Source organism: Simochromis diagramma, unplaced genomic scaffold (genome assembly GCF_900408965.1).
Source record: "Simochromis diagramma unplaced genomic scaffold, fSimDia1.1 OVJJ01000596.1, whole genome shotgun sequence".
Classification (NCBI taxonomy): Eukaryota; Metazoa; Chordata; class Actinopteri; order Cichliformes; family Cichlidae; genus Simochromis; species Simochromis diagramma.
In genome coordinates this window covers 11,973,709-12,001,627 of record NW_024387245.1, presented here as the reverse complement: position 1 = coordinate 12,001,627, position 27,919 = coordinate 11,973,709, and the positions used below count along the sequence as shown (strand labels likewise).

Genomic DNA, 27,919 nt, shown 5'->3' with positions numbered 1-27,919 from the left:
ACATGCAGCGCGCACACACAGGCCATCAGCTGGAGGAGCCAGGGGCGGGGCTTACTGCGCGCGTGCGTGTGTGTTTGTGTGTGTGCTGAGGCCATTCAACTCTAAATATCGCTAGTTAAATATTTTCTTTGACTCAAGATAAAACTAAAAAGGCACAAGATGTACATCATACAATTATTATTATTATTATTATTATTATCATCATCATCTCTGGGAAATAATAATATTTAACGTGAGAAAAGGGTTTTAAGACTAATGTATCGAATAAAACGTTCTAAATATAACTGTTATTCTTGTAAATTTAACTGATTGTATTTAGTATTGTCTTTTCTATTTTGTTGTAAATGTATTTAAAACAGTCAGTTCAGTTTAAAGCTGAAAATATTTACTTTCAGATAATTTGCACATATTTCAAGCTGTGTGCACATTTTATGTTTTCTTTTTAGAACTTTTTTTTTTAAAAAGAAAATTAAACTTTAGATAATTTATCCTGCAAAGTTATACAAACCTATGTCAATTCTGAAAGACTTTAAACCAAATAGTCTTTTTCAATAAAAAATTAAGGAAAAAAGCAGCTGAGAAAGAGTATATAGTTTAACCCAACAACACTAAATCGTGCCAGACATTTGGAACATGTCTAGATGAAGTTTGTGGAATGTGGATGACAAACCTTGTCCTAAAGCTATTATGAATCTTACTTAAGTTTCCATTCAACCCCTCCAGCCGGTTGGGGCAGATGGCTACCTCTCCCTGAGCCTGATCCAAACAGAGGTCACTTCCTGGTAAACTGGAGTTTTCCCACAATCATCTAGTGCTTGCTCACAGGGGATCATCTGACTGTTGAGGTTTTCTCCAAAACTACTGCAGGGTTTTTACCGTAAAGCACCTTGAGGCAACTGTTGTTGTGTTTTGGCGCTATATAAATAAACTTGAATTGAACTGAAGAAGCTTACATTTAAAATAAATCACATTGTTTGTGCACTAGAAGACTTAATGATCAGTGTAATTATTCTTTCAGACAACACAGACAGTGAATGTAATCTCTTCCCACTTTAATACAACATCATTTAGAGTCAGTAGCTTATTAAAAAGGAGGAAATTCAGCTGAAACAATAATGATGTTTTATTATTCACCCTTACCTCCATCAAAAAATGATGGAGGTAAGGGGAAACAGGTGAGACCTTTGTACGAAAATAGCTGTGTTGTCAGATGACACCTACTTATGGAAGCTCCTTTCCACCACTGAACAAAAAACCAAAAACTTTTTTTGCCATCCGTAATCAAAACTTTGAGATAGCAACTTAAAATGTTGACAAGCTTTCATAACTACTTGACTGAAGTTTCGTATTGGCTTTATTTATTTTAAATGAAAATATTGTCTCTGCCATGTCTTAGTGCTGTCCTGCACAAGAAAGGAATCTCTAACATTGGAAAAATATATATTTTTTTTTAGTCAGGCCAATCATTCTTTAAATGGGCATATGGACACGAAAAGTGTGTGGCAACTCTACACAAGCACCTTTTTCTTTGAGATAAAACATACTTAGATCAAATAAAATGTTAACTTTAACTAGGATGCACACAACTGACAGGGTGACACTTTAAATCTGTGGCAAGTTAAAAAAAAAAAAAGGCCTCTTTACCATCAGTTCTGACAGCAAACCAGACTGAAGGCAAACTGGAGCATTTGAAAACATAAAAGCATGACAGGTCTTTTTATTTGGACCCTGATCTAACTCCTTTAGCACCAACAGATGGGAGAACAAAACTATACGGCTGACAATTCATTATCTGATTGCAAACACAGATTTTAGCCCCAAAAAAAGTATATTTTACATTTAGAAAGTTTAGGAAAGGGTTCTACATCTTTATGATGGTGAGAGCAGGCTCAAGCTTTAATAAAACACATTTTCTTCTCCCATTTGGAAACACGGCAGCCGGGGATTCCTGCTGTAATAACAACACATTATTTTGATTAATTCCTGTGAAGCAGAGAAACTCTGAAATGTCATCTCATTTATCTGTGAATTTTTTGGGAAAAACGTTCAATGACAATACAAATGATTTAAAATATGCAAATATTGTCTGTTGAGAATGTCAGTCTGTTAGAGTAGCAGGAGCTGTTTAAAAAAACAACAAACAAAAAACCCTTGTATGCGAGATAAAGACAATAAAATCAAAATAGAATTCAGACATTCAAATTATTTCTCTTGGACCTACAATGACCTTTGTTGCATTTTAGTGCATAAAGTTTTTATAGTCTCTACTCCACCATTTATTTCTTTTTCCAGTCCTCCAGCAAAATGATGTGCTCTTTAATGTATATGTTAAGTCTTTTTTTTGTACAATCCAAGCAGAGAGGTGCTGCTCTTAGAAAAAGTCAGATGCTTTCCGTCTTTTGGGAAGCTGCAGCAGATTGTCTGTGAGCGACGTGACGTCCTGAGAAATTGGAGTCTTTGCTTTGTTTGGCGTTGGCGTTCCCGAAGGAGTCGCCGGGCCCCCGAAGGGAGACTTGCATGCAGCGAGTCTGTGTGAGGGTGATGGGGTGTAACTTGCTCGCAGTGCTTTGTCTGTGTATTTGCTGGAAGTCCGATTTACGAGCCGCTGCAGGGCAGGCGAAAGGGCCGGGCTCAAACCTTTAGGCGTCAGGCTGCAAGACAAAGAATATAATGTTAGTTTCATTTCTTCAAGACTTCACAACTTTAATTCTAGTAGAAATGAAATGACAGACGCAGTGAGCATCAATACCTTGCAAGGTTCTCTGTGACTTTTCGTAACGCTTCCTGTTTCTTTGCACGGTTCTTAGCGGCAGCCTCGTTGGCCATCTTTAAACCAAGCCTTTCTCGTCTCCCTGGTTCTGGGATCTTTAACAAAAGGTAATTAAAGTCAACTATTTTACTTAAACAATTACAAATTAACCATCAATCCACCTGTAAATTCTCAGCACCTTAAAAGAAGGTCCATGATTCCTCTCAACATACGGGGTGTCTGATCCATCCAGACGAAATGGTGTGCTCTCGATCTCACCCCAGGTCATCAGAGGTGACTCGGCTACACCTGAAAGGACAAATGCATTAAGAGATCTAGTGCCAAAGCAGCTCCAAGCTGATTGTGGAAACAGATACTTTGGTATTCATGCTTTATCTGCTGTCTATCAAATACCACAATCGCTAACAAAGGGGGGGGGGGGGGGGGGGGTAAGAAAAAAAAAAAAGCTTGATTTTTGGCAGCACACGAAGCGAACAGACGAAACGTAGTCACATCACGTCTTTGATAAGGAAACAGTTCAATGTGGTAAACTTTTAATTCTTTAGCTGCGCCAGTAAGATTATGGAACAGGTCTGTTCTATGCAAAGCACAATAATAAGATTACTCACCAGGTGCAGGTGAAGGAGTTTTTACGTAACCATATCCATTCATTGATGGGGATTCATGTGGGATAAGCTCTTTCCCATCAGGACCTACTTTACCCTGTTTGAACTACAGAAACAACACAACACATGTTCTGCATCATCAAGAAATCCACTTTTTTGCCTCCCCTACCTCCATTTGAACAGACTGGCATGCAGTGCAAGCACTTCATTCAGAAATAAGTGGCACATTAAGGCAACGACAGTCATTGTTTTAAATACAGTATCACATTAACAACACCTACCTGTGCATTGAGAGCTGCTGCCTGCTGAATCTGGCTCTTGTTGAGAGCTTTGCTGAATGGGTCTCCAACAAAGCGGGTGTTCTTGTGAACCACCTCCCTTGGTTTCTTGAAGATGGCATCATCATCTTTAACACCTGATTTTAAAAAAGGAAGAAAATAATAATAATTGTAGAACAAAATAAAAATCTCACTCACTGACACACACAAGTGAATTTAGCCAATTTTGCAAATTCACACGACTATCGACGCTCGAGCCTCCTACCCTCTGGATAATACATCAAGGCATTCTTGGCTTTGTACTCCCAGGTCTCCAGTCCAGCTTTGGTGCATTCGAGTGCTGCCTTCTCTACTGATGGTAAGGCAAGGTTCTGCTCATGACGCTGGAAAACAATCACAAGCTTTTATAAATGATTTGAATGCAGCCAAGAGGTAGGATCTATTAACACTCACCTAAGTCTATTTGGTGACTCAATTTAGCATGTTTTAGGTGAGTGGTTTACTACTCGACAAGCCTGTTGCTCTTATTTTGAAAGACTGTGAAACAAAGACTCCTGTTAGGAGTCTATCTTTAGAATAAGGGACTCATACTCATCCTCTTCAACTCCAAACTCTTCTCAAAAGTTACACTACGTCACACTAGCTTTACCTGGTGGAGTTTGAACTAAAGTTTATTTACATTTATTTTGTCTTTTGGGTTGTTTTTTTAAGGAGTTCTGCACAAGACTGTCTTGGTAAAAATCTTTATAAAAGCAATCTTCTGTTTGTACAGTAGCATCTGGGAAATAGTTAGCTTCATGTTCTTGTTTATTGGCAGCTGGCAAAGCTTCTGGGTGCACTAATGTCACCTTCTGGTGGCAGAAGTCTATTACGTCATACCAGACATGAGTTTTTTTTTGTTTTTTTTTTAAAAGAATGGAAAATGCTGTTTATCCTTCAAGACAAGAAACAGCTGCACAAAGTATTTTTTAAGTAATGTAACCACTATTAAAGGCAGGAATAAATCCTGAGTATAATTTAATTAGTTAGTATATAAACTAAGTGAATATATAATGCACCTCTACCAGACGGAAGTGGTATTAATGGTCCTACAAACTGTTAGCTGACCACCATGCGATGAGCAAATAGAAGAAGCAAGACATTAGCTCCCATTTGCTGGCAGATAAAAGGCATGTGGCACAGTCAGATGCGATGCTACTATATAAAACAGGGGAAACATGCAGAGCCAAAGAGGACTACAGCCTGAAAAACAAAACAAAAAAATCTGGTTCACCGCAAACTCCACCAGGTAAAGCTAGAGTGAGCAATCTCAAAGAATAACAATTCTAGTTTAAATGGTCATCCCTAATATAGGTGCTCCACACCGCCACAAATTATGAGTTTAAGTCTGTGGGAAACTAATGCAATGATTTAAATACTTTTACAAGTTTTTGTGATAAATTGACACTCGTGAACATATGAAAGCCCCAGAAAACAGATCAGCACACCTGCATTTACACAGCTAACCATCCATACCTGTTTGAATTCAGCCTCAGCCTCATACAACCAGGCATGCTTCAGTTTCTCCTTGTCTTTTGCCAGATCCATTATCTGTTCAAAGGATGCATTATCCTCACTGGTATTCTTAGCGAGGAAGCGGTCCAGGCTGGGCAGATTTTGTTCTTCTGTGTCGTCAGCCCTCTTCTCTAGAAAGAAAGAAAAAATACCAATAATTTCTCATAGTCGATCAATTTAGTGCCAAACATGTTAACCACTAATGAGAAACAGAATGGTGTACAATATGGGAAAGCATGTAAATGTCAAAAGAGGGATTAACAGCGAGACGTGGATGTGAAGCTTTAACAAATTACACATTTACTGCATGACGTTATGTGTTCATCACCCTGCTTACTTACCTCCATCTACAGCTTTAGCAGAATAAGTGGAAGCAGGGGATCCCAACTGGCCCACTGGTGTTTCAAAGCTAGCAGGTGTCACATCTTACACAAACAGAAGAGAAAGAAAAAATTTGAATGAGGAAAAAAAACACCTGTTGAATTCAGATATTTTATCATTAACACGTATTTTACTTGGAGAACACGTAATGTCTTATTTAATTCCACTTCACTCACATGGTGCAGAAGACTGCGGTGTAGATTTTGTCAACGAAGATCCGTATCGGATGGAAATTTCTCTCATCCTCTCCAGGTCTCCATTTTCCTCTGCTTCAAGATATTCCTTCTGTGCCTGCAGCTTTGTCACATCTGGGAAAAAGTCCCTCTGGATAATTTTCTCTAAGCTCTGTCAACAAAAACAAAACACAAGCAGAAGGTTAATACAGAGGACATACTACCAGGAAATATGGGCTTATGGCACATAGAGATGTGTTCAGACGTTTACATACACTCATCATGGGCATGGATGTCATGGTAATTTTAGTCTTAATTATTTCTTTGAATAGTTTGTTTCCATGGTGCAATTACTGTACAGTACACGACTTTAATCAATTAAAAAATTAACAACAACAAAAAAACAAGAGTGTACACATTTGAATTCACTTTGGATTTTCTCTAATTCAAACAGGGTTAAATGTATGTATACAGGTTCAATATATACACACACTAAAATCTTTTGAGTGTTGCTAAAGGTTTAACAAAGCCAAAACAAGGGCAAGGACACAACAAGGACAAAACTTTGTTTAACTGATCACGACTGACTACAACTGGTATTTTCTCTTCACCAGCATAGAAAGGATTTGTTTGACTGTAGTCACTGGATTGACCAATACTCAGAACAATGGGAAGGTCCAGTGAACACAATGAAGATCTAAGAATGAGAAGTTTAGATTTACACAAGTTGCAAAGATCTCTTGAAGCCATTTCTAAACAACTGCAGATTACAAGATCATCAGTTCAAATAACTGTACGTAAAAGAATAACAGATGTGTCACCACTTTGCAGAGGTCTTAAAGAAAATCCAAACTGTCAACCTCAGATGACAGGAAATTGGTTAGGCTGTTCAGGAACAACCCTGTAACCACCAAGGCATAAAACCTGCCATGAACTGAAAACTGCTGAAGAAAAAAAAAAGTTTTTCCATTCACTGTGGACCAAGTGGGAGCTGACCAAGAAAGAAGCCTCTGCTCTAAAATCGATACCTTTAAAAACTCGACTTAAATTTGTTGCTGCCCACATGGGGAAGCCAAATGCCTTCTGGAGAAAGGTTTTATGGTCAGAAGTGACAAAGTTTGAGCTCACTGGCCACAATGTCAAGAGTTACGTTTGGAGGACTAAAGGTGAGGTTTCCAAACAGAATAATAATAATAATAATGGATTGGATTTATATAGCGCTTTTCAAGGCACCCAAAGCGCTTTACAATGCCACTATTCATTCACTCTCACATTCATACACTGGTGGAGGCAAGCTACAGTTGTAGCCACAGCTGCCCTGGGGCAGACTGACAGAAGCGAGGCTGCCATATCGTGCCATCGGCCCCTCTGGCCAACACCAGTAGGCAAGTAGGGTAAAGTGTCTTGCCCAGGGGACACAACGACCAGGACAGAGAGCCCAGGGATCGAACCGGCGACCTTCCGGTTACAGATGCGATTCCCAACCCCCTGAGCCACGGTCGCCCAAAGAAGTTACGAAGGTAATTATGGTTCTCTGAATTCCCAGAAGACTGCCAGTGACAATAAACAATGCAGCTATGTCTTCTTGTGCTCAGTGCAGGTTGAGATTTCATATAAACAAAGTCAACTGTGTGACCTGTAGGCTACCTACGCGTGTACACTATAAACCCCCCCCCCGGTACCCTACATCCGATCTCTATAAATGTTCTTGCACTGAGATGCTCCAAGTGAACTGCATGACTGGCAGTTATATGGGAGTTCACAGAACCGTGGTAACTTTTGTAACTTTAATTAGGTTTCTTTCCCTCCTGCCTACAGAAGTTGCAGTAAACAATGAAGATGACTTATACTAGCAGTATCGTGAGGAAAAACTTACTGGTCAGCCAATGGCAGAATAGTTGAAGCTTGAGTGGGTCCTGAGACCAGATTAAGTCAGGTGACCCTAGCAAACGTGTAAGGCACTGCCCAGGATTCTGCTGCACAGATTTCCCCTCATGGAACACCTCGAATTACTGCCCAGGCAATGTTCCTGGTAGTGTGGCAACTAATATCTGAAGAGACTTTTTGTACGTCTGTTTTACTGTGTCAACAATCCGGTGGGAAAGCTCTGTTTTGGCAGAGCTTTTCCCTTTTTCTTCCCAATATAACATATGTAGCCCTGCTCTGAGCTGCCACAGTATACAGACACACAGGACCCCACTCACCAGACTGAGGAGTGTGGAGAACCAGATCCTTGATGGCCATCTAGGTCCTATCTGACTGCCCCACTGTGTGAAACAGTAGCATTATTAAAAGACCCTCTGGTCTTTTAATAATACTTTTTCCACACTGACTGCATAATATTTGGAGCTGTTATACACTTCTATGTCTGTCCAGACTAGTACAATAAAGTCTTTAGTCTAAAGAAATGTAGCTGTGTTGTACATTACCTGCCTGCTAACTTACAGTTGTTAGCTAACAGTCGCGCCTGTCTATGTCTGCTATTATTTACCTCAATGTACTCCTCCTCATCCAGGACGTTTCTCTTCAGCGTTCCCTTCTCCTTATCCTCTGGTTGCTGTTGAAGAGCCACTGTTGAGACCGCCAAAGGGACGAGAGTCCCGGACAGTGCTTTCCTCACGCTGGCGCTGCCCTCCATTGTGGTCCCTGTTAGCCTCCTAGCCAGATGGCTAAATAATCTTCTACTACAAATAGCGACGAAAATTAAGCTATTAGGGGGTGTTTCTTTCAGTGGGTTAACACCGTTTAAATAGTTAACCAACAACGTAAAAACCCGATACTTAAAAATGCCCAACGCCACCAACTCTAACACATTAGCTGACTTTTAGCCACCAGCGTACAAACAACGTACAGCCGAACGATTACGTCACCGGAAATTTACGGCTTCGCTAGAATTTTCCAAAATAAACCTTGAAAGCCAACAGCGGTTTGATAGTTCGCAGACCTTAACTTAAATAAATAAAAAAATAATAAAAAAATATTTATATATATATAATTTTTAAAAAGGCTTTATATAGTTTTGGTTTCATGAAATAAACTTACACTCCATTTACAGTACAGAAGACAAACTCTAGTGTCCCGTCTCACAGTGGCTTTACAAAAGCACAAGACCTTCACATGTGGAGTTTTTAGTGCCTAACAATTTAATAATTTTTTATATATTTATTTACAGTGTAAACAATTAGTCAGAAGTGATTTAAACTTTTGAAACATTTTCATGCCTGTCATCACCAGAAACGAACAACATTTTGTGGGAAAATTGATATTAGACATACTAAACATATTAATGACTTCATTGTAATTTTCAGATATAGCAAACCATCCACTGAGCCATGTTGGACTCTTTGGCGGGCTAGTTCTGAGCCCCTGGTCGCTTGTTTGACAAAGAAATGCTAAAGAAATCGATAAAGTAAGGCGTTAAAATTCTATTCAAATTAAAAAAAATAAAAAAATAAAATTCAAATTTAAATTAAAAATAAATAAATAAAATAATAATAATAAGTTAGCTGCGCTTTCTATGGGTGGCACAAAAAAGGCATTTCTTATTTTCTTAAAAAAAATCCCCTGACAACTGTATTTTTTCTCAAGGACACGTTTTTTTTTAACAGTCTGTGCAAACTACAACAACCCATTTACAAATTCAAGGTTTTACTTACAGTAATAGTATCAATACATACCAGGATTTTACATATATGGTTACATATAAGAATTATATGTTACATATAGGTATATGCAAATTATTTTGATTGGATCACACAGAGCCATGCAAACTTCTTCTTTTTTTTCCTTTTTTTTTCACTTTTTTTCTGTGTTTCCCACAACAAAGGAAAGTCTTTTTTGACGTCTCCACTTGGCTCTTCTGTTTTTAAACCAAACCTGATTGACAGAAAAGAGGCAACATTGTTGAGCTGTCATTTTATTAAATTCAGTATCTACAGTAGTCTTTATTCACATTTACATTTTTAGCAGACCATCATATTTAATAAAAACAATTATGTGATGCTGCAGTGTTACCTCCACTCTCTCTTCTCTTAAGTGAGTGCGCTGTGCGAGTTTCTCTCTTGTGTTCACATCTGGGTACTGGTTCTGCAGGAACAGCTCCTCCAGTGCGTCCAGCTGTTCCTCGGTGAAAATGGTCCGGTGACGCCGGGTTCGCCTCTGTTGACTGGGTGACTGCTCCTCCCTGTGAGTGTCTCCCAGCCTGCACGAATCTGAGAGGATTGCTGGGTTCCAGCCATACTGACAAGCTGCAGGGAGGAGGTCTGATTTAAGGTTGGGGGAGCAGAATCAAGCTCAACCACAGACAAAAGCGGAAGGTATGGTCCTACCTTCGTGGATGAAGTCAGGCTGGAGTATGTCAGCACAGTGGGAGCAGTAGCAGCAGCACAGGCAGGCATGATGAACCGCCTCTGTTTGGCCTCCAGCAGGACTCACTGTCTTCTCTTTTAAGCCAAGACCACTCGCTCCGTAGGACCGTTTATCTCCACTCCTGCTCGGATACTTCAGGATGTTCTCAATAGTAAAGGGGAACTTCTGCCTCTCCATCCTGATCAGTCCACCTCCAAAGAGGTTTCAGTGAAAGCTCAAAAGCAGTGGTGATCACAGGATATTGTGACACACACACAGAGGACTTTTCGAGCCTCAGTTGCTCTTCTCCTTCTCCTTCTCCTCTTTACAGCAGCGTGTCAAGCCCTTATAGTGAAATTGGGAGGCCAAAAAAAAAAGAAGTAAAACCATAATCCCCCCCTATGGACCAGACACATAAAAACGGTTGAAACTTAATTCCTTGCTAATCTGGGCAGTTTTGTGAAGAGGTTAGGGAGGACGGCAGATTCAGTTAATCTCGCCTCATTCCTTTCTTCAAAAGAAATCAGATTTCGCTGCATAAAATGAGAAGTGGAGAGCTCCTAAGATCCTTATTGTTAAGGTTTTAGAGGAAAGGGGATTTCTTGGTATTAGAAACCTGGATTTAAAGATGAGCGTTCTTGGTGTGGCCACAGACTTGTGTATGCTGAGTCTGAGGATTAGTTCTTCAAATTCACTTCATAATGTCGCTTCCACGTATAGCTCTGTCAACAAACGATCCTGCATAAATTGGTATATTTATTTACACAAGCTGGGGCTACACTGTCAACAACAGTGCACACTTAAAGTGATTACAAAGTGATTAGGGCGCTGCAGATGATGGGGTGACTCATTTGGCCCGTGTATGTTTGCACACAGAGAGAGAAAATTCAGAGATATGGATCCATCCCAGTCGTTTGTATTCACGATCGTGCATCATGTGTCTTATCTTTGTGCTGCAGTCTTTTCAGTCTGACTTTTCTGACAATGTGCGCAGCTGAGGTAAAGCTATTACAGGTTAAATTCAGCCCCCCCCACCACCACCTCCAACCCCGACAAATCCTGTGATTTCATACAAGGCAATACACCTTTTTTTTCCCCCCTCCCAGAGAATTAATGGATTTCCACAATCTGTCCTAAGCTCCCTTTATAAGCGCTTTTTGAAAACAGATAACAATAAACACCATCTCATCCTTTTCACTCGGGTTTAATAGCATCCAGATTGTTGATGTATAGTTTGCGCAGAAAGTGAGATCCTTATCTGCAGTTATTGTGGTTCTCAATAGAAGGAATTGTACTATATCCATGTTGGTTCAAACAGTTCAAAATTCATTACTGGGGATTACAACAATAAAGATCCATTTTATTGTTGTAAGCAATATTTGGTACAAGGAGTAAAAGAGAAAAGAACCACAGCCGATGGGTGGCAGATGAATTCTTTTCTGCATTTTTAGGAGATTCAAAAATAGTATAAAACTCTTTGTCTTAAGGAAAAATCTTTCTTGATATGCTGGAATTTATTACATTGAATATCACATGAATTGTACAATGTATTTTTTAAAAAGTGCTTTATAAATAAAGTATGTTGGTATGGTATTATAAGGTAGTTGTGAATGAATAACTGTTCAAAATAATCATTTTATAATCATAATCATTAAAATGGAACTTGGCTCAGCACCTCTGTCAACATTCTTCTGATTGGCTGCCTCTACAATACACAGATGGACAGGTTGACTATCTCCAGTGCAGAAGGTCTGCAGAAGTCTGGGGGGGATGTATCTACACAGCATCAGATAGTAGTCTGTAGGATGGCTTTGGAAATCAACAAGAGGAAGCGAGTGAAGGCAGAGGCAAGGATTAAATAGTGGAGGTTGAAAAAAGTAGAATGTTGTGCAGATAACAGATAACTGTTAAAGTGCTGAAGGAAACTGGCAAGAAGGCTTTTGCTGTATCCTCTGGGCAGAAAAGCAAGAGACTCGGTTGTGAAAATACAGGAAAGTATTTAAAGGAAGGAGTTGGCAAAGAAAAAGTGGGATAATCGAAGAGATGAAGAGAGGAGGCAGGGGTACCAGGAGGCTAGGCATATAGCAGCAAAGAGACAAGAAAAAGGCTTTCAATGAGTTATGTTTGAGGCTGGACGCTAGGAAGAAGAAAAGGACTCGTGAGAGATTGAACTGATGGTCAGGGTGATTAAGGACAGAGATGGAAATACACAAAAAAGTGAAGAGAGTGAAGGTGAAGAAGCAAAACAGAATATGTGTGTCAGTGAGAGGAAGATGGGTGTAACAGTGAAGATGCAAGGAAGAGAGGTAGTGAAGGTGAAATATCAGGCTGTACCTGGGCTCAGTCATCCAAACCAGTGGACAGAGCACAACAGAGGTGAAGAAGAGAGCGCAGGAGAGTGGACTGAGAGGACACGAGTGTTAGGGGTGATTTGTGACGGAAGGATAACAGCAATAATGAAAGGATGACTAGACGACAGTGAGAACTGCTGTGATGTATGGTTCGGAGACGATGGCACTAACAATAAGATGGGAGGTGGATCTGAAGGTGGAAGAGCTGGATGCTAAGATTGTCAGTGGGAGTTATAGAGGCAAGGTTGAGATGGTTTGGACATTTGGAGAGGAGAGATAGAGGAAAAGAGGAAAACCATAGAGCAGATTCATGGATGTAGTGAAGCAGGACATGCAGAGGGTTGGTGTGACAGAGGAGGAGGCTGGGGAGACGATGAGATGAAGGCAGATGAACCCTAAAGGGAGCAGCTGAAAGAAGAGAAGAAGACGACACTGTCTGTGTTTTATGAGAAGACTGAACAAATAAACTAAATGAGGCGGAGGGTGAATGAGACACTGTAATCATTATAATAACTTCTTTTTTGTTGTGTGACACTGCATTTGGAAGACAGAGCCTGGAAAATATTAGTTGACACACAGAATGTTGATTTGCTTGGATGCTTCTGAGCGTGTGCGCTCTTTAGGGTTACGTGTCACGGTCTTATATTTTAAATGGCTATTCAGACAGAAAGCGCGTGGGCGGAAAAAATGAGAAGATTAAAGGACACAAATCAAATCAGTGCACATCAGACAGGAGACACTGGATTATAAATACACCCACACACGGACTGTTGATAAACGAGCAGGGAGCTGTGCAAGGCAGCAGAACGCTGACGTGTGAAAATGCTCAGCTTCTCTGCTTGGTGCTTGGTGCTTGGTGTTTGGACCCAGGCCCAATACCTCCTGCAGAAACAGAGATTGAATCAGGGCGACCGGGGGATCACACCCTCCTACTCTTTCTGTTTCCACCTGAACTTGTGCAAAAAAAAAAAAACTGTAGACATAATGCACCAACAGGGAGGAGGAATCTGGAGTACCACTCCATTGTTGCATAAAGTATTTTTTAATTGCATTGCACAATGTTTTTCTTTATTGTGTTTATAAAAAATATATATTATATCCCCCCAAGGACCTGAAGTGGGATCTGGTGTTTAGTTTGTTTTGCTTCAAAATCATGGCGCAAGACTGAGCTTGCAAGAAAAAGATGGAATCAAAAAGGGAGTAACAGGGAAAAATTGCGCAATTTCTTTTTTTGGTCTGCTTTTTTCATTCTGCAGCTCAGGTTATAGAGCCTCGCTTCCTCTTCACACTCATATTTACAATTTTATTCATTTCCCAAAAAATAAATAACAGCTAAACAGACAAAAAACACATTAAACAAATTAAAGATTCGATTTGTATCATTTTCATTTCATTTCACTGACAGCTCAAATGCACACATAAACAAAGACTTCAAGAGGTTTGTGCAGATGTTCTGCTCTTTATCACCTTTTTAATTTTTTTTTTTAAAGGAGTGCAAACTTCACTGTGGATTGATCGACACAGGCCCTTAAAAGGCCTTTTCAAGCTTTTTCCAGTCACTTCTGAGGACCTGTGAAAGCTGTTGTGTTAGATGTGCACTTTGAATTTAATCATACTCTGTGTGCGTTCATGTAGGGGGAGGGACGCCCCTCCAGCCCACGCTTCCAGTTTCACCTCTTACATTTGGGACACTTGACTTCAGCAGTTGGAGAAATCTGTAGCACAGGGGTTTTGGTTCACTTAATTTTTTTTTTTTTTTTTAGCCCTGCACCTTAATTGATTACTCGTGTACTCAATAAAGACATGAGAATAAAAGCACTGAGTACATTATTGATTGTGTTTGTCTATAACTGTGACTTAGATGAAGATCCGACAACGTTCAGTAATAAATGCAGAAATCCTGTAGGTTATATGCCAGGGTTTCCTTACCTTTTTGACTTTTGACTCCTTAAAATGAAATAAAGTCTACTTGAGACCCCCAATCACAGGTTAACCTGTAGAGATGCCTCAGTATGGTGATGACATTACGGAAAGCCTAGGGTGCCAAAATAACTTAAGTAAGTACATCATTAAATAATGAATGAAATGTGTCTTTAATTAATAAAATATTAGGTGATTAGCTCCCAACAAACTAAACAAAGGGCACTTCTAATCTCCCACGCTAATCTGAAATCCGGGTATGTATGACTTAAAACATAAATACACATAAATCCTACATGTACAGTTTTACAGTATATTTGAATGCAACTTTTCCAGCTAGGTAAATATTGTAAGGCAGAAATTAAGCCAACAAAAGCTCCGAGGACTGCCTTCCCACAGCTTCAGCCGGCATCTTTCCTGCCTTTATTGTAGCTGCATTTTCTTTTCTTTGTGGAAGTAGCTTGTTGCTTTGTACTGTGTCAACATTTCCTCTCTTGGGGGCCGTTAAGGTGCAGGAAAAGTGGTGAATGTTAACATGCACTTGACCCACAATGGCAGTCTTTTGTGCTTTCTTCATAGCCACTTTAGAAAAGTGTGTGCCCTGCAGTGTTGACTTCTGAATACTAGAGGTAGTCTTCATGTGGTAAACTGTCTTAACTAGATTGTTGATTCTGTTGTTGATTGCGTATCTGTGGTTTTGCATATTTTTCTCTTCCAGGTGTTGTGCTTTTCTAATTATGTTCTATCATTTTATTATATTTTCTTCCCTTTTCTTTTTTCTTCCAGACTTTCCCCCCAATGTGCCAGCTTTGATATTGTTATAATACACATTAACCAAGTAATAATAATAATAATAATGACAATAAAATATATAAAAATATAATAATATATATATAATAATATATATATATATTAATAAAGAAATGTGACAAAGATGACACTGGTAAACTGCAACAGCTACTATTCTGTAACATCTCTAACAGGAAGAAAACTCAATGGCTCCCTTCAAAGCATCCTATGTCACAAGACATTAAAGCTGTACAATATTCATAAAAAGTTTATATTTAAAAAGAGGTTTCAAAAAGAAAGACACATTTTTTGAAATTTATTATTGTTATTATTACGCATACATATTAAAGCTTCCCCGCTCAATAGTTCAGGGCTGACAGGTGACGTGCGCCCCCGTGTGGCGGAAGCCTGCAGTGTTGACAGCAGAGCGGCACGGCACGGCGCGGCAGGCGGCCCGCCACTCGCGATAACACGCGCTGGCAGCAGCTGCTGGGCGGAAAAGGCGGGAGAAGACTGCCGCTTCCGCGTCCGCGCAGCACAGACGACGCTGGGGCAAAATGGACGATAAGTTAATATTGGCTGTATTTAATTACCCGGAGCTTTACAACGTTACACTGCCAAATTACCGCTGCACAGAAAGTCGGACAAATGCCTGGAGAAGCATCAGCATGGAGCTGGGACTTCCGAGTGAGTGTGCCGCTTGTTTTTTCTGTTCGCTACAACTTTAATGGCAGTTATTATTTGTTCAGCTGTTTTCGGCGCGGAGGTCTGAAAGGACGCTAAATGTTAACTGCGCTTTCCTGAGAGCTGCGGCTGTTTCTCACACTGGCCTGGGGGCATCTGTAATGGTTTTTGCGTTTCTCTGCACGGCTGACCTGCGGTGTGGATGCAGTCGCGCGCACCGTGCTAGCGGTAGCGGCTCGCTCGCACGCCGCCGTCGTGGGCCCGAGGTGCGCAGGCCGCGCTGCACCGAACCGCACGGTCCCGCTCCTCCGCGCTCCCCGCCGCGTGCTCAGCACCGCGCGGCGGAGGAAAGAAGATATCTGCGCTCCGGTACGGAGTCGTAGAGCCGCGTGCCTCTTTCGAAAGCTCGTGGGCAGGGAGAGCCCCCAGCCTCAAATACAAGCAGGTGCACTGCTTCGCGGCCAAGGGTGAACTCATGACCTCCAGACTTGGCAAGGAAAAAGGAGCACAAATAAAAAATTATACAAAGAGATGAAAGTATCGTCAAAGCGCGTCACTTTTCTTTATAAAGAAAAATTCTAAAAAAAAAAAAAAGAATAGATTAGAAACGTCCTTTATTGTCCCTCATTGGGCAAATTCAGGTGTTCCAGTAGCAAAGTGACAGACATGGAAAATCACTCAAAAGTAAAGAATACCAAATTTAAAAAGGAAGAAGAAAGAAATAAGAGGCAAAGAGTTAACCTGGAGTGCCTGGTGAGACATTTGGCCCTCCCCTAGACTAAACCGCATGAGATAAATATAATTCCTTTTGTTTATTAAATGGCTGTAAATATGTTACTTCAGGTTCACTGTCTTAAATAAAAGCAGAACTAAGCATGGATAAAAAAACAACAACAAACCACCTAAAAAGGCCATTTCTGGGCCAGGTAAAACTCTGGTCTAGTATAAAAACACACACTCACCAGTGTTGTTAGGTACAGACATGAAAGTATGGATCGGTGTTGTACCAACACCTCAGGCTGATGGTGCTGTAATGAGGTGGGAGATGTTTTTTTGGCACACTTTGAGCCCCTTAGTATCACCTGAGCAATGTTACATGGCACAGCCTACCTGAGTATCGTTGGTGAACATGACCACCCCTTTTATGACCACAGTGTTCTGATTGATGTGGGATAACACACCACACCATAAAGCTCAAATCATCTCAAAGTGGTTTCCTGATCATGGCAATGAGTTCACTAGATGTTGTTGAATCTGTTCCATCAGGAGTTATTTAATTTGAAGCTCAAAGGGGGGCCAATTGTTAATGAAACATCATCAATGATCAGTAGTGTCAAATACAAGGCTTGGGGTAAGCACTCCAGTAAGCACTCCAATCTGACCTGCTGAATGGCTTTGAAAAATATGAGGGAGGGCATACTTTAAGCACCTTTGCTGATAAAGAGCTCCCTCACAGCCATTCATGCTACATTAAAGCAGATAATGAATTAAATGACAGAAAAGGTCCTGTTTTTTTACTGTCTACTATAAAAATGTTGGTTAAAACAAAATTTTCATCAATTGAGAAAAACTGCCAAAACTTTTTTTTTTTTTAAATACACATTTATCATGTTGAAAAACTTAAATGTGGTGTTGCAATGACACTTCTTTATTTCATAGTAAGATATCTTAAGGATTAAATGTGCAATTAAATGTCTTTACACTGACAAAAATAGTTTCACTGGGCCACTTAAGATCAAAGTGGGCTGTATGTGCCCCTCGATGCAAAATGACTTGACTGATCAAGTCAGTTCCCTACCAGTGGTAGGCTTTACTCTAGAGATGGGGAGAGGAAAATCAGTTCAATACAGTAGGTCTGCATCATTTCAGTGAATAATTTGATTATAAAAAATTCTCGACAGTTATTAAGGCACGGCTTTATAGCACGCAGATGGGCTAAACGATGTAAACGCGAGCATTTCACCCACATTTGCAGCTAAGAATAGACCTGCAATGCAAACAGATTTAGGAGCATGTGAATAAAAAGTTTGACAACATTAAGCCCACACAGCCCCCAGTTTTAAACAGAAACACTGTATTACACGTAAATACAATTAAAGGTTCTAGTTGTTGTTTTGACAGATGTTGTATTCAGTTTTGAAATATTTCTAAAATGGACAGCAATGAGCAGTTCATTTCAAAAGACCATTGTTTTACTCTTCTGAATATTTATTATTGCTCATTAAGAAATGATCCTGTGGCTTCTTGCTTCTCACATTCTGATGTTCTACTTTTCAAGCCGAGGAGTGCAAAAGAAGATGGAAGAACATGAGAGACAGGTACCTGAAGGAGGTCCGAATGGAGCTTAAAAGCAAGAAGCAGGGAGAAAACGTTCAAAGCAAATGGAAATACAGACAACTTATGAACTTCATTGCGCCATTCACTGGGTCAAGAAGTGGACTGCAGGAAATCTCTGCCAACAATGATGAGGACCACGACAACCCTGAAGACTCTAGCAATGTGGATGGAGAAACCGCTTTGTCAGAGGCAATCAAAACACCACAGAGTGCTGTAAAGGTCCCCGTGAGTCTGCCCGACCTCAAACCACAGGCGACATTTGTAACGCAGCTTCCTCCAGTGACTCAGGACACACAGGTGGCTCAGCTGGCCGTTCTGGCCAAGATACCATCACCCCCACAGGTCTCGCCTGTCACTGGCGTTACTGGACAGAAACGGAAACCGGCCCAAGAGCCGCCGTCTGCACCTTCCTCCCAAAGTACGCCCAATCCAACAAAATGGTTGGTCAAAGACAATGTCCCCTCTTTTCCCACTAAGCCGCGGGACGAGGATGAACTGTTCCTGCTGAGCTTTGTTCCCGCTCTGAAGAGACTCGCTCCACAGAAGAGGTGCGAGACGAAAATAAAGATCCAGCAGATTATGTACGAGGCAGAGTTCAACGTTACACATTCAGCGTCTCAAGAAAAGAAGGTGGAGACAGAAACACAGCACTGATTACATTTAAACTTTTAAAAAATACTTTATTGTATTTCTTTTATATAAACTTCTGCCACAGAATTAGTAAAAGCGGTAGATATTGAAGAAATTTTTTATGTGAAGTAGTTTGTTTCCCAATGATTAGTGTATTTATTAGGTAATAAAGACTTAGAGGCAATGAAGTCATTAGATTTACACCATAAACAGACAGTTAATCTTTATTTACATAACTTTATCAATAGATTTCAAACATTTCAAAAAAGCTGTTTCTTAGTCAACCAGTCTTAATTTTTACTCTGTAATAATTACAGTATTTTACATGTAATTACAATTGCATACAGTAAACTGATGAGAATAAATGCGTAGGTGAACACTGTTTAATGAATGACTCTTTCTGCTTACATGCTTCTTTTTAAATCTAAAATAAAGATTCTTGTATTCTGAAAAAGTGTCCGTTTGAAGTCACCCACAGCTATTTAGTGGGATTTATGCTCTGATCAGGTAATTTCATTTCGAGCAGTTCCTGGACAGATTTGTTTTTTTTAAGGTCACTACCATCTGTAAAGGTTGACACACAGTTCAACAGCTTCAGATTACATTTAAGTAATTTTGTTATGTTGCAAAACTCAGTTAAAATAATCACTGGATCCCCAAAGTATGTCCCAAAGGACATGCTCATTGTTACTGTAGCCAAATAACTTTAACTGCAAAGTGCATCAAGCCAAAAGTCCTGTTTGGCAAACTGTTTTTTCTTGTCTTTTCCCAGCATGCTTTCCATGCAGAATAAAGTTCTGTTTTCTCTTTCTGGCTGTAGACCCATACACTATGTCGCCATCACTTGCAAGACTAAACCACTAATTGTGTGATGAAACTTTGGGGTTTCTGAAAACTTTTTTTGCAACAAATGATCAGCACTCAGGTTGACCTTGTTTCAGTGACCAGACCCAGGAAAAAAAAATTAAATACAATTCCAAATAATCTGGAGATCTTTAGATTTAGATGGCAACAATAACAACATACACTTCAATAAATTTAAACACTGTACATTTCACTCATCAGTCCCTAAAGAATATCTGTATAAAACTTTGAACTGCTTTTATAAGTAGGATCATTTTGCTTTTGCTTTTTATTATTTATAGCATGAAAATGACAGAAGTTCAGTTATGTGTCATTTGTTTATGTATAATCACATTTATTGCAAGAGGGGGGGGGGGGGAAAGAAGTATGAAAGCAGAATCACAGATGTGTCAGATCTCTTGAGTTTTATGCAATTAGCAGCCAAAACATGATCACGAGAGCCACAAAGAGGAAGAGTCGAGACAGAAACTGCTCGTCCGTGTGCTGCGGTGTCCCCGGAGCCGCTGCTTGGGAAATTGTTTAACAGGAGGTTATTTGACATGCTAAATGCTTGGAGCGGTCATAGTGATGTGTGACAAACAAATACCTGGAGGAGGTCTTCCATCATTGATGTTAAAAGCTGTTGCAAAAATACCAAACGGAAAGGCACCGATCCCAAACGACATTTGGAAGCCTCCATCTCCAAAGCCAAATCCCTGAAAACCCTGTAATACGTATCATCAAAAGTTACGAAAGTCTGAGTTGCCTTAATGAGCAGACGTGTCTTTGCAATATCTGAGGTACAGTTTAATGTACAGCAAGTGAGACGTGACGCAACAGCAAGTGCCAAATGATATCATTCTCTGGAGACGCGCTGGCTCTCCACACTTATTATCTAACAGATCCCGGTGGGGAATGTCAGTCTGTTAATGGATACAGCAAACCTACATCACTGTATGCAATGGTTTCATCATGAATTCATAATGTTACTGGGCAGCTTACAGGGCTATAAAACACTACACTATGTCTAAATTCTTTTTTTAAAAAGAGCTTAAAATTTGGCATACTTCAGGATGATAATAAAAATATACCAGGGCTCTAGACTAACTTTTTGCCACGGTTGCACTGGTGCGCCTAACTTTTTTTCTTAGGCACACCCAAACTTTTCAACTGCATCGCTTCACACTGCAGTTTTACCTGTTTGCTGCTGCCTGCTGCTGAAAGGCAGAGGGGACACTTGGGCAGTGCATTTATCGCAGCATATAATGTGTTTCCTGGGTACACTGTGCTTTTTCAGAGTTCAGAGATTGATGGCTCCGTGTCAGAGCACCGGCTATGAATTTCAGACGGATCAGGCCTTAACTTAACAAAAAGGTTATCAATCGTTCTTTTGATCTTTTCTGTGTGGTGTGTAAGCATCACTGCAGGTGCCTTTGTGTCAAAGTAACTGAGAATAAAACACAGAAAAACATGAAGATTTTCCTGGCCTGGCTTTTTAAAGCAGATAACCTTAAAAATATTCTGCAATTTTGCATAATTTTAAAAAGTCTAAACTTCTTCAGTATTGAACAGCAGAAATTAGGCTTTGTTGACAGACAGCGGCCGACAGCGCTGTAAACAACAGTAGACTGGCGGGTAATAATAAGCGAATGACTAATGCAGAAAACAGAGATTTGAGATGGGAAACTGTTCTTGAAGTACACTTTGGTCGCACTCTGGAGCCCTGTATACTGATCTATAGTACTTACCCCACGGTTTTCTGGCTCGGGCCTTTGTCCTTGTGGTCGTGGGGGTGTTTTTTCTCTGTAAAACATAACCAGAATTACCCAAAATGACTCCAAATCACTAATATTTAATACTATCTAATTATCACAGTCACCAATTTTACCCACCTTGGATCCTGTTGACCTGTACTTCCGCGCCCATATATGGGGATTACTTTATCTCGGCTGATACCAGCTTTGCATACTGGACACACTTGTCTGTTGGGTCGAGTCTCCAGCCACTACAAAATTTAAAAAAAAAAAAAAAAAAAAAAAAAAGTGAAGAAGCTAATCGCTTCCTTTATCTGTAACGATGTGCTGCTTCTGGTGGAGTGCAAAAACAAGAGGAAACAACGGTTTCAGCTTACCTGATGCAAACAAGGCCAGCTAATCAGGAGGAGATGCAAATGAAGATGGGAGAAGCTTGATTAGTTAGATATTAAATGTCCTTGAGCACCTATGAGTCACAAAGCAGGAACTTAAATTTGCAATTTAACTTAATTTTGCCCAGAAGGGGTGTACTACAAAGCAAGTTCAACAGGGTCAGGCTTTCTTTGCTTTAGGCCGGGATTATGCTTTCTGTGTCTGTAAGTCTGCTGGGGTTTGCTTGGATCCTAGTAATGTAAAGTTCATCATCAGACGGCGAGAGCCTGGAGGTCTGTGCAGACACTTGCATGCTTGGGTATTTTTTGTGAACACAAAAGACTCATCCAGTGAGAATTTACACCCCAGTGCACCAACTACACAGGCATTCCAGGTGGCTTCAAAGTAGTATAACAGGAACGACTACTCAACCAGCAGGTCTCCAGCTGTCTGTGTACACAACAGGTACACTGTGTATACTACAGGAATAAAGATATATCAAACATAATAAAACTGCAGAAAGGAACGCTGGAGCTGCAAAAATGTCAGGTGACAGAGTTGTTGTGAATTCATAAGTTGATTTATTTCTTTTAGCACTCCTGGAGCTGCTGCTTATTTGTGACAGGACAACTGCACATTGCTTTCAGAGCCCTTGGTGTTGTCAGGTCAGGTCAGTGTCACAAAGCCTCATGAAGAAGATCTGGTAATCACTCAGTTTGTGGCCTAATCAAAGGGAAGTATATTTGACTGATTTAATATTCTCTGTGATAAAGAGCTTACAAATAAAATGTCCTTCTGACTGTTCTTGTTTTTCAGGAGGTCACCATGCATATTTGATTTTGCACAGATTTCATAACAACGGCCAACCCTGGCTCAACCGCCCTAATATTCGTGGGAGTGCACGAGCTTGTGAACCCCCAGGGCTCGGTTTGTGCCTCCTCCCCGTCTCATATCAGAGAGAAACTTCACACACTGTAAAGCCACTTAATAGCCCACAAATACACTGATTAATTTTCTAAAACAGGCTTGGCAACTAATCAGAACTAAGAATCAAAGCACATGTTTCACCAACTGAATGCATGATGCATGGTTTGCTTCATTTGACAGTGTTAGTAAGGTGAAGGACCACAATTAGGGCAAATGTGATACTTATTTAAAGCAAAAGTCTGAATATAGCCTGTTATGAACCAGGTTGTGTGTTCAGCGTAAGTTACCAAAGTGATCGAGCCACATCTGAGACACTTCACTTTATAGCACACCCTTGGCTATTCTGTGTGGACCGAGGTTGGCCTGTATTACATTCGCAGAGGCTCAGAAGTGGAGGTAAACTCAAACCATCCCTGTTTACATGTTGGATGTCACACTGCACATCTGAAATTTTGTAGGACCTGCCTCACAATTTACTAATAAACAGGCAATATTAACTACTACTATTAACTTCTACCAAAACTTAGCATTTCCGTTCAGTGTTTGCCAAGTATGATGTGATAAGTTATGCGTGCTTGGAAACGATCTCGTCATGTCTGCCAGTTACAAACTGATATTGGTCTTTAGGAGCTATGCTGATGTGTCCCCGACTCACCTCTGGCTCACAATTAAAAATATAAACATGTGTCACAGACAGCAGCACGCTTCTTACCAGAAGAGGTGTCCACATAAACTAATCACGGCGTCCTTGGCGGTGTCCAGGCATATGTTACATTCAAAGGTGCTGTCCTGGTTGCCACTGTCAGCGGCAGCCGAGCTACTAGATCCGGGACTTGCGTTTTCAACGCCCGGAGTCGGAGGAGCAGCGTTGGCCATTTGTCACACAGCTTAAATCCTCTAAACAAGTAGCTGGGGTGACTACAATGGCACCCGGGGTCTCAATACATACACATAAAGAGGTCCAGTGGCCAGGAAGTGGGGCTAACGAGAGGAGAAAGGAGTGAAAACAAACAAAAATACCCTGCTGGAAGAAACGTCCATGTCGAACATTTACGCTAACGTTAGCAAACAAGGAAAACTAAGCACAAAACGACAGTTTCACAGAGATTAACCAACAGCTGAGCGACAGATGTTAAACGGTGTCACTCAGAAAATGATTCGATGGTGAGTGACACTCATAATTTGTTGTAAGGAGTCTAGAAAATAGCCTTACAGACCTTTGCATCACACTTTCAGCAACGCCACTTAACCGGTAGTAGATCCCTGGAGGGGGCGTGGCTAAGACTGAATCGTGGGATTTTGTGGCCCTCAGTTAAGCCTTTCAGGTGAACCTGACAAAAGGTTCCACCACTTTTAAGCAGAGCTTTAAAGATGAAGGACATTTTGTGAAAGTTTGGTCTCATTTAACTGTGAAGAAGAGGTCAGAGGTCTAAAATAACGTGATATTTAAAATCCCCATATATCATTTGCTGCATGCCTATGTTGTCAATCAACACACAATGGCAGTAAAAAACAGCAAATAGCTCCATATGGCATTATTATCACTTTGACCTTCAAATCAGTCTATAGACCTTGAAGGAGAAGTCAGAGTTCAAATGTGACCTGATATTTAAAATCTTCATGCAGTACTCTCTATATACACCACACATGTAAGAATCATAGTTTGTAAGTTAAAAGGCATTTTATCAATTTTTGACCAATAAATCATTTGCTTGACCTTGAAGACCCTAGTGGATGAAAGCCAAATTTTAATGGATAGTTAACATGACCTCACTCTGGACCCCTACAAAGTTTGATCAGAATAATTTAAAAAATTCGAGCTCTTGAATGAACTGAATGACACGCACGCACACAACCGCTACCAAAAACATAACCTCCTTGGCAGAGGTAAAAACTATCTATAAAGAAAAATAATCTGCAGGAACTTCAAAGTCAGGTGATAGTTTGATTTTTACTGGAAAAATGAATACAGGTACACTTAATATTTATTAATTAAAAGTACAAATATAAGTAATACAGTAATTTAGAGCAGACTTCCTTGACTGTACTTTGAAATGTAAGTCTAAGTAGCTTGGAAAGAAAAGCGTCTGGACTAATCACACGAGCTAAGGTGTGAAAATAGGTGTAGGTTGGGTGTAAGTTTGAAATGTAAGAACTTTGACAGAAGAAAGTGACAATAAAATACCACTATTTGTCAAGTTCCCTTTAAGGGAGACTGAGTGTGTATCTTTTTTTCAGTATTTTATTACATTCATTAGTGAGTCCACAGTTTTTGGCACTCATATTAATATTTACATGCATCACTTTGCTCCTCACAGTTCATCCATCTTCCCATTTTCTTGTGCTTATCCATTTCAGGCCTGAAGCCTTTCCAAGCTGCCAGGGAGCAAGAGATGCAGGTACACCCAGGCCAGGTCACCCATCTATCACAGAGCTAACAATGCAGTACAATAAGTAAACTTAAAATATGAATTTCAAAGGAAACATGACAATAATCAATAAGACAAGACAGTCATTCACACACACAAAAATACCTGAGCAAAGATATGCTTTGTTTAACCTGAATGCATTAAGAATTAATAGCAGTTTCCCAGATTTCTGCTTGTCTGAATAACCAATTGTGATCACTTTGTCTTTAAATGTGATATTGTGCAAAAATCTATTAAAGTTACCATAATAACTTATTAGTTCAACATTCAATATTATCAGGGTCATTGAGAATGGTAATCATATTTATGCACTGTGATGTACTCCTTAGTAAAAACTCTAATTTAGGCCAGTTTCCATTGTTTTGGACCTTGAGTGATTGAGACCACCTGTACGAATATCCTCTGCCAGAGCATCCTCAATCCTTGATGATAAAGACCGCCTTAGGGTTTTCTTAAAGTCATTGCCGATGAACACATAGAGAACTGGAGATAGGAAGCTGTTTGCTGCAGCCAAGGTGGCCCCAACTTTTAGTCCAGTTTTAATGACCTCCAGGTTGTGTTTCTTAAAGTCTATCTCCAGCAGGACAAAGGTGTGGTAGGGGACCCAGCAGGCGAAGAAAGACAAAATGAGCGCAGCCATGATTTTGTACGGCTTTGTTGACTTGTGGGTCAGACTTCTGAGCTTTATGGCAAGCACAGAGCAACAGAAGACAATCATTAGGATAGGAATCAGGAACCCACAAATGAAACGGGTCAGTACCACCGCTTTATGTCTGACCCCATAATCCGTGTGGCACTGAATGACCGAGCCGTGGACCGTGGTTTTCCTGTACATAAGTGAGGGCACTGTTAAGAATGCAGAAAGAACCCACATGAGGATGACGGCTCCAAAGGCTTTTCCTACTTTGCGGTGGTTGTGCGACCACACAGGAAATAAGACCATGATACAGCGGTCAGTGCTGATGAGAACCAACAGGAACACACTGCTGTGCATGTTGAGAAACAGGGCGGATGAGGCGAGCTTGCACAAACCTTCTCCAAAGGGCCAGTGTGAAGCTATCATGTACACAACTTCGAAAGGCAACAAGGCACAGAACAAAAAGTTTGAAATGGCCAGGCTGATGTACCAGATGGTGATGACTGTGGTTTTCATTTTCCATCCACAAATCCAAATCACCAGGGAATTTCCTGCAAGCCCCAAAACACATATGATGATGTTGACTGCCACCAGAGCATAAGTTGAAGAAGACGAGGCGCTATATAAATTTAGGGTTCCTTCAGTGGTGAAGTTGCTATCGATGTCTGCGGTGTAGTTATCATAATCAAAATACTCCACGTCCATGATTGTTCCTGAAATATATGGAACCACGACTTTTAAAAATACAAACATTTACACATATAAGCTTTAAAATTATAGGTTATAAATAACACAGTTTTTTTATAGAGAAAAAGATACTTACATAGGGATTTTATGTCTCGTGTGAAAATAGAGAGTTTAAAGTTGCTTGTGCCGTTGGGTGGACTTTCTCACTTCTGTTTCTTGGGCAGTAGTACTCAGCAAGTACTGACGTAGGTATTTTGCAACAGGAAACTAGAAGAGAAAGGGAAAAAACTGCTGTAACATCCAAAAAGAGATATCCTCCAAAACTTAGGCAAAAAAATATCACATTTCTTGACCAGGATTGTGCCTACAGATCATTTTAGTGGAATGGAAATTATTGTGTAAAACTGTAATCTGTGGTTGGGCTCGCATTAGACCTCACAAGAAATAATTAAACTGGTTTACTGCAGATGGGAGACATACAATACCACAAATATTACACATGGCATCTAAAAAAATTGAATTCCCACATTGTAAAAACCAGTTTACACAACATTATTAGGTAGAATCAGTTATGGCTCAATTAGCTCACAGGACATTCTGACTTCTGTGCTAATGTTCCTTTTGCAGTTCCCCAAAATCAAATACCAAGCTGTTATGCAACAAACCAAGTGGGGAAAAAAGATTAATAAACAACTTTCATTTCAGGAATCACAAGACAAGGAAGCAGTAAATAAATCTCACTCACAACACATTTTAGATCAATATTGGTACATTTATACAGCTCCTCTCTGTTTCTTATTAGCAAAGCTCAAGGGTGTGGCTTTAACCTAGCAGCAAAAATACAGAAGCCTGTGACAAAGTGGCTAGGACAGAATTCATTTGCCATTTGTCACTTGCATATATTGTTATTTTGTGTTCTGTTATCCTGTATAGTCTATCATAATGCTTTAATGTAAACACAACACATGTAACCTTGGCTCTACATACTATCCTGGGTCTGTTTGTGGTAGCATTGGTTATATTCATTTCATCTGTGCAAATGTACTTAAAGCTAAATGTCACTTCATCATTAATTGATTTGGATCTTTCATTTGTTTATGTAGTTTGGTTATACTTACCATTGTGTGTTCCTTTGAGCAGGTCCTATGTGTAAAACAGGTATGTGGGAAGTGTCACGGCGATGGATGGCCGGTACTGAATAGGACTCAGGTGCAGAAACCCAGAGCGGAGACAGTAGATGATTTAACAGTTTATTACGGTTAAGTGCAAAGGGGGAAAAAAAAGGAAACGTGGCAAAGACAGAAAATGACGAGACGTGGAGTCTTGGTGTGGCGTGCCCAGGGGAACGTGGCTAGGGCGAGGGAACGAGGCCTGAGAAGCGGAACGGAGCTGAGTGGGGAACAGTCACACTGAGGGAAGAGGATATAGGAGTTAGGCAGGTAGTGAAGGCA

General features: G+C 40.3%; 5 protein-coding genes across 8 annotated transcripts; 1 reads left to right on the top strand and 4 right to left on the bottom strand.

Moving 5' to 3' along the window:
• Positions 1–1,035: 1,035 nt before the first annotated feature.
• On the bottom strand, positions 1,036–8,643 carry ess2 (ess-2 splicing factor homolog). The gene is made up of 10 exons (XM_040000714.1): positions 8,253–8,643; positions 5,765–5,933; positions 5,549–5,632; positions 5,169–5,338; positions 3,919–4,036; positions 3,657–3,790; positions 3,379–3,481; positions 2,949–3,058; positions 2,750–2,865; positions 1,036–2,651 (listed from the first exon to the last, which is right to left on the bottom strand). Exons 1-10 carry the CDS (start codon positions 8,397–8,399, stop codon positions 2,372–2,374), a joined length of 1,431 nt encoding a protein of 476 aa, XP_039856648.1. The 5' UTR covers positions 8,400–8,643; the 3' UTR covers positions 1,036–2,371.
• A 201-nt stretch (positions 8,644–8,844) lies between these two features.
• Positions 8,845–10,306, bottom strand: LOC120714084 (homeobox protein goosecoid-2). The gene is made up of 3 exons (XM_040000127.1): positions 10,090–10,306; positions 9,776–10,008; positions 8,845–8,853 (listed from the first exon to the last, which is right to left on the bottom strand). The coding sequence occupies exons 1-3, from the start codon at positions 10,304–10,306 to the stop codon at positions 8,845–8,847; spliced, it is 459 nt and encodes a 152-aa protein (XP_039856061.1).
• Positions 10,307–15,662: 5,356 nt separating this feature from the next.
• Positions 15,663–19,116, top strand: LOC120714249 (transcription factor Adf-1-like). The gene is made up of 2 exons (XM_040000376.1): positions 15,663–15,855; positions 18,131–19,116. Exons 1-2 carry the CDS (start codon positions 15,726–15,728, stop codon positions 18,841–18,843), a joined length of 843 nt encoding a protein of 280 aa, XP_039856310.1. The 5' UTR covers positions 15,663–15,725; the 3' UTR covers positions 18,844–19,116.
• Positions 19,117–19,948: 832 nt separating this feature from the next.
• Positions 19,949–24,063, bottom strand: rnf185 (ring finger protein 185). Of its 3 annotated transcripts, XM_040000378.1 has the most exons (7): positions 23,933–24,063; positions 23,428–23,696; positions 21,794–21,812; positions 21,555–21,667; positions 21,411–21,465; positions 20,270–20,387; positions 19,949–20,189 (listed from the first exon to the last, which is right to left on the bottom strand). In XM_040000378.1, the coding sequence occupies exons 2-7, from the start codon at positions 23,589–23,591 to the stop codon at positions 20,089–20,091; spliced, it is 570 nt and encodes a 189-aa protein (XP_039856312.1). In that variant the 5' UTR covers positions 23,592–23,696; positions 23,933–24,063; the 3' UTR covers positions 19,949–20,088. The 3 variants fall into 3 exon arrangements, with proteins under 3 accessions (XP_039856312.1, XP_039856311.1, XP_039856313.1); XM_040000377.1 differs by lacking the exon at positions 23,933–24,063 and having other exon boundaries at positions 23,428–23,926; XM_040000379.1 differs by lacking the exon at positions 23,933–24,063 and having other exon boundaries at positions 19,949–20,186; positions 23,428–23,926.
• Positions 24,064–24,232: 169 nt separating this feature from the next.
• On the bottom strand, positions 24,233–27,633 carry LOC120714247 (chemokine-like receptor 1). 2 transcript variants are annotated; one of them, XM_040000375.1, is made up of 4 exons: positions 27,587–27,633; positions 26,605–26,735; positions 25,532–26,494; positions 24,233–25,149 (listed from the first exon to the last, which is right to left on the bottom strand). In XM_040000375.1, exons 3-4 carry the CDS (start codon positions 26,484–26,486, stop codon positions 25,142–25,144), a joined length of 963 nt encoding a protein of 320 aa, XP_039856309.1. In that variant the 5' UTR covers positions 26,487–26,494; positions 26,605–26,735; positions 27,587–27,633; the 3' UTR covers positions 24,233–25,141. The 2 variants fall into 2 exon arrangements, with proteins under 2 accessions (XP_039856309.1, XP_039856308.1); XM_040000374.1 differs by having other exon boundaries at positions 24,233–26,494.
• Between the last annotated feature and the right edge of the window lie 286 nt (positions 27,634–27,919).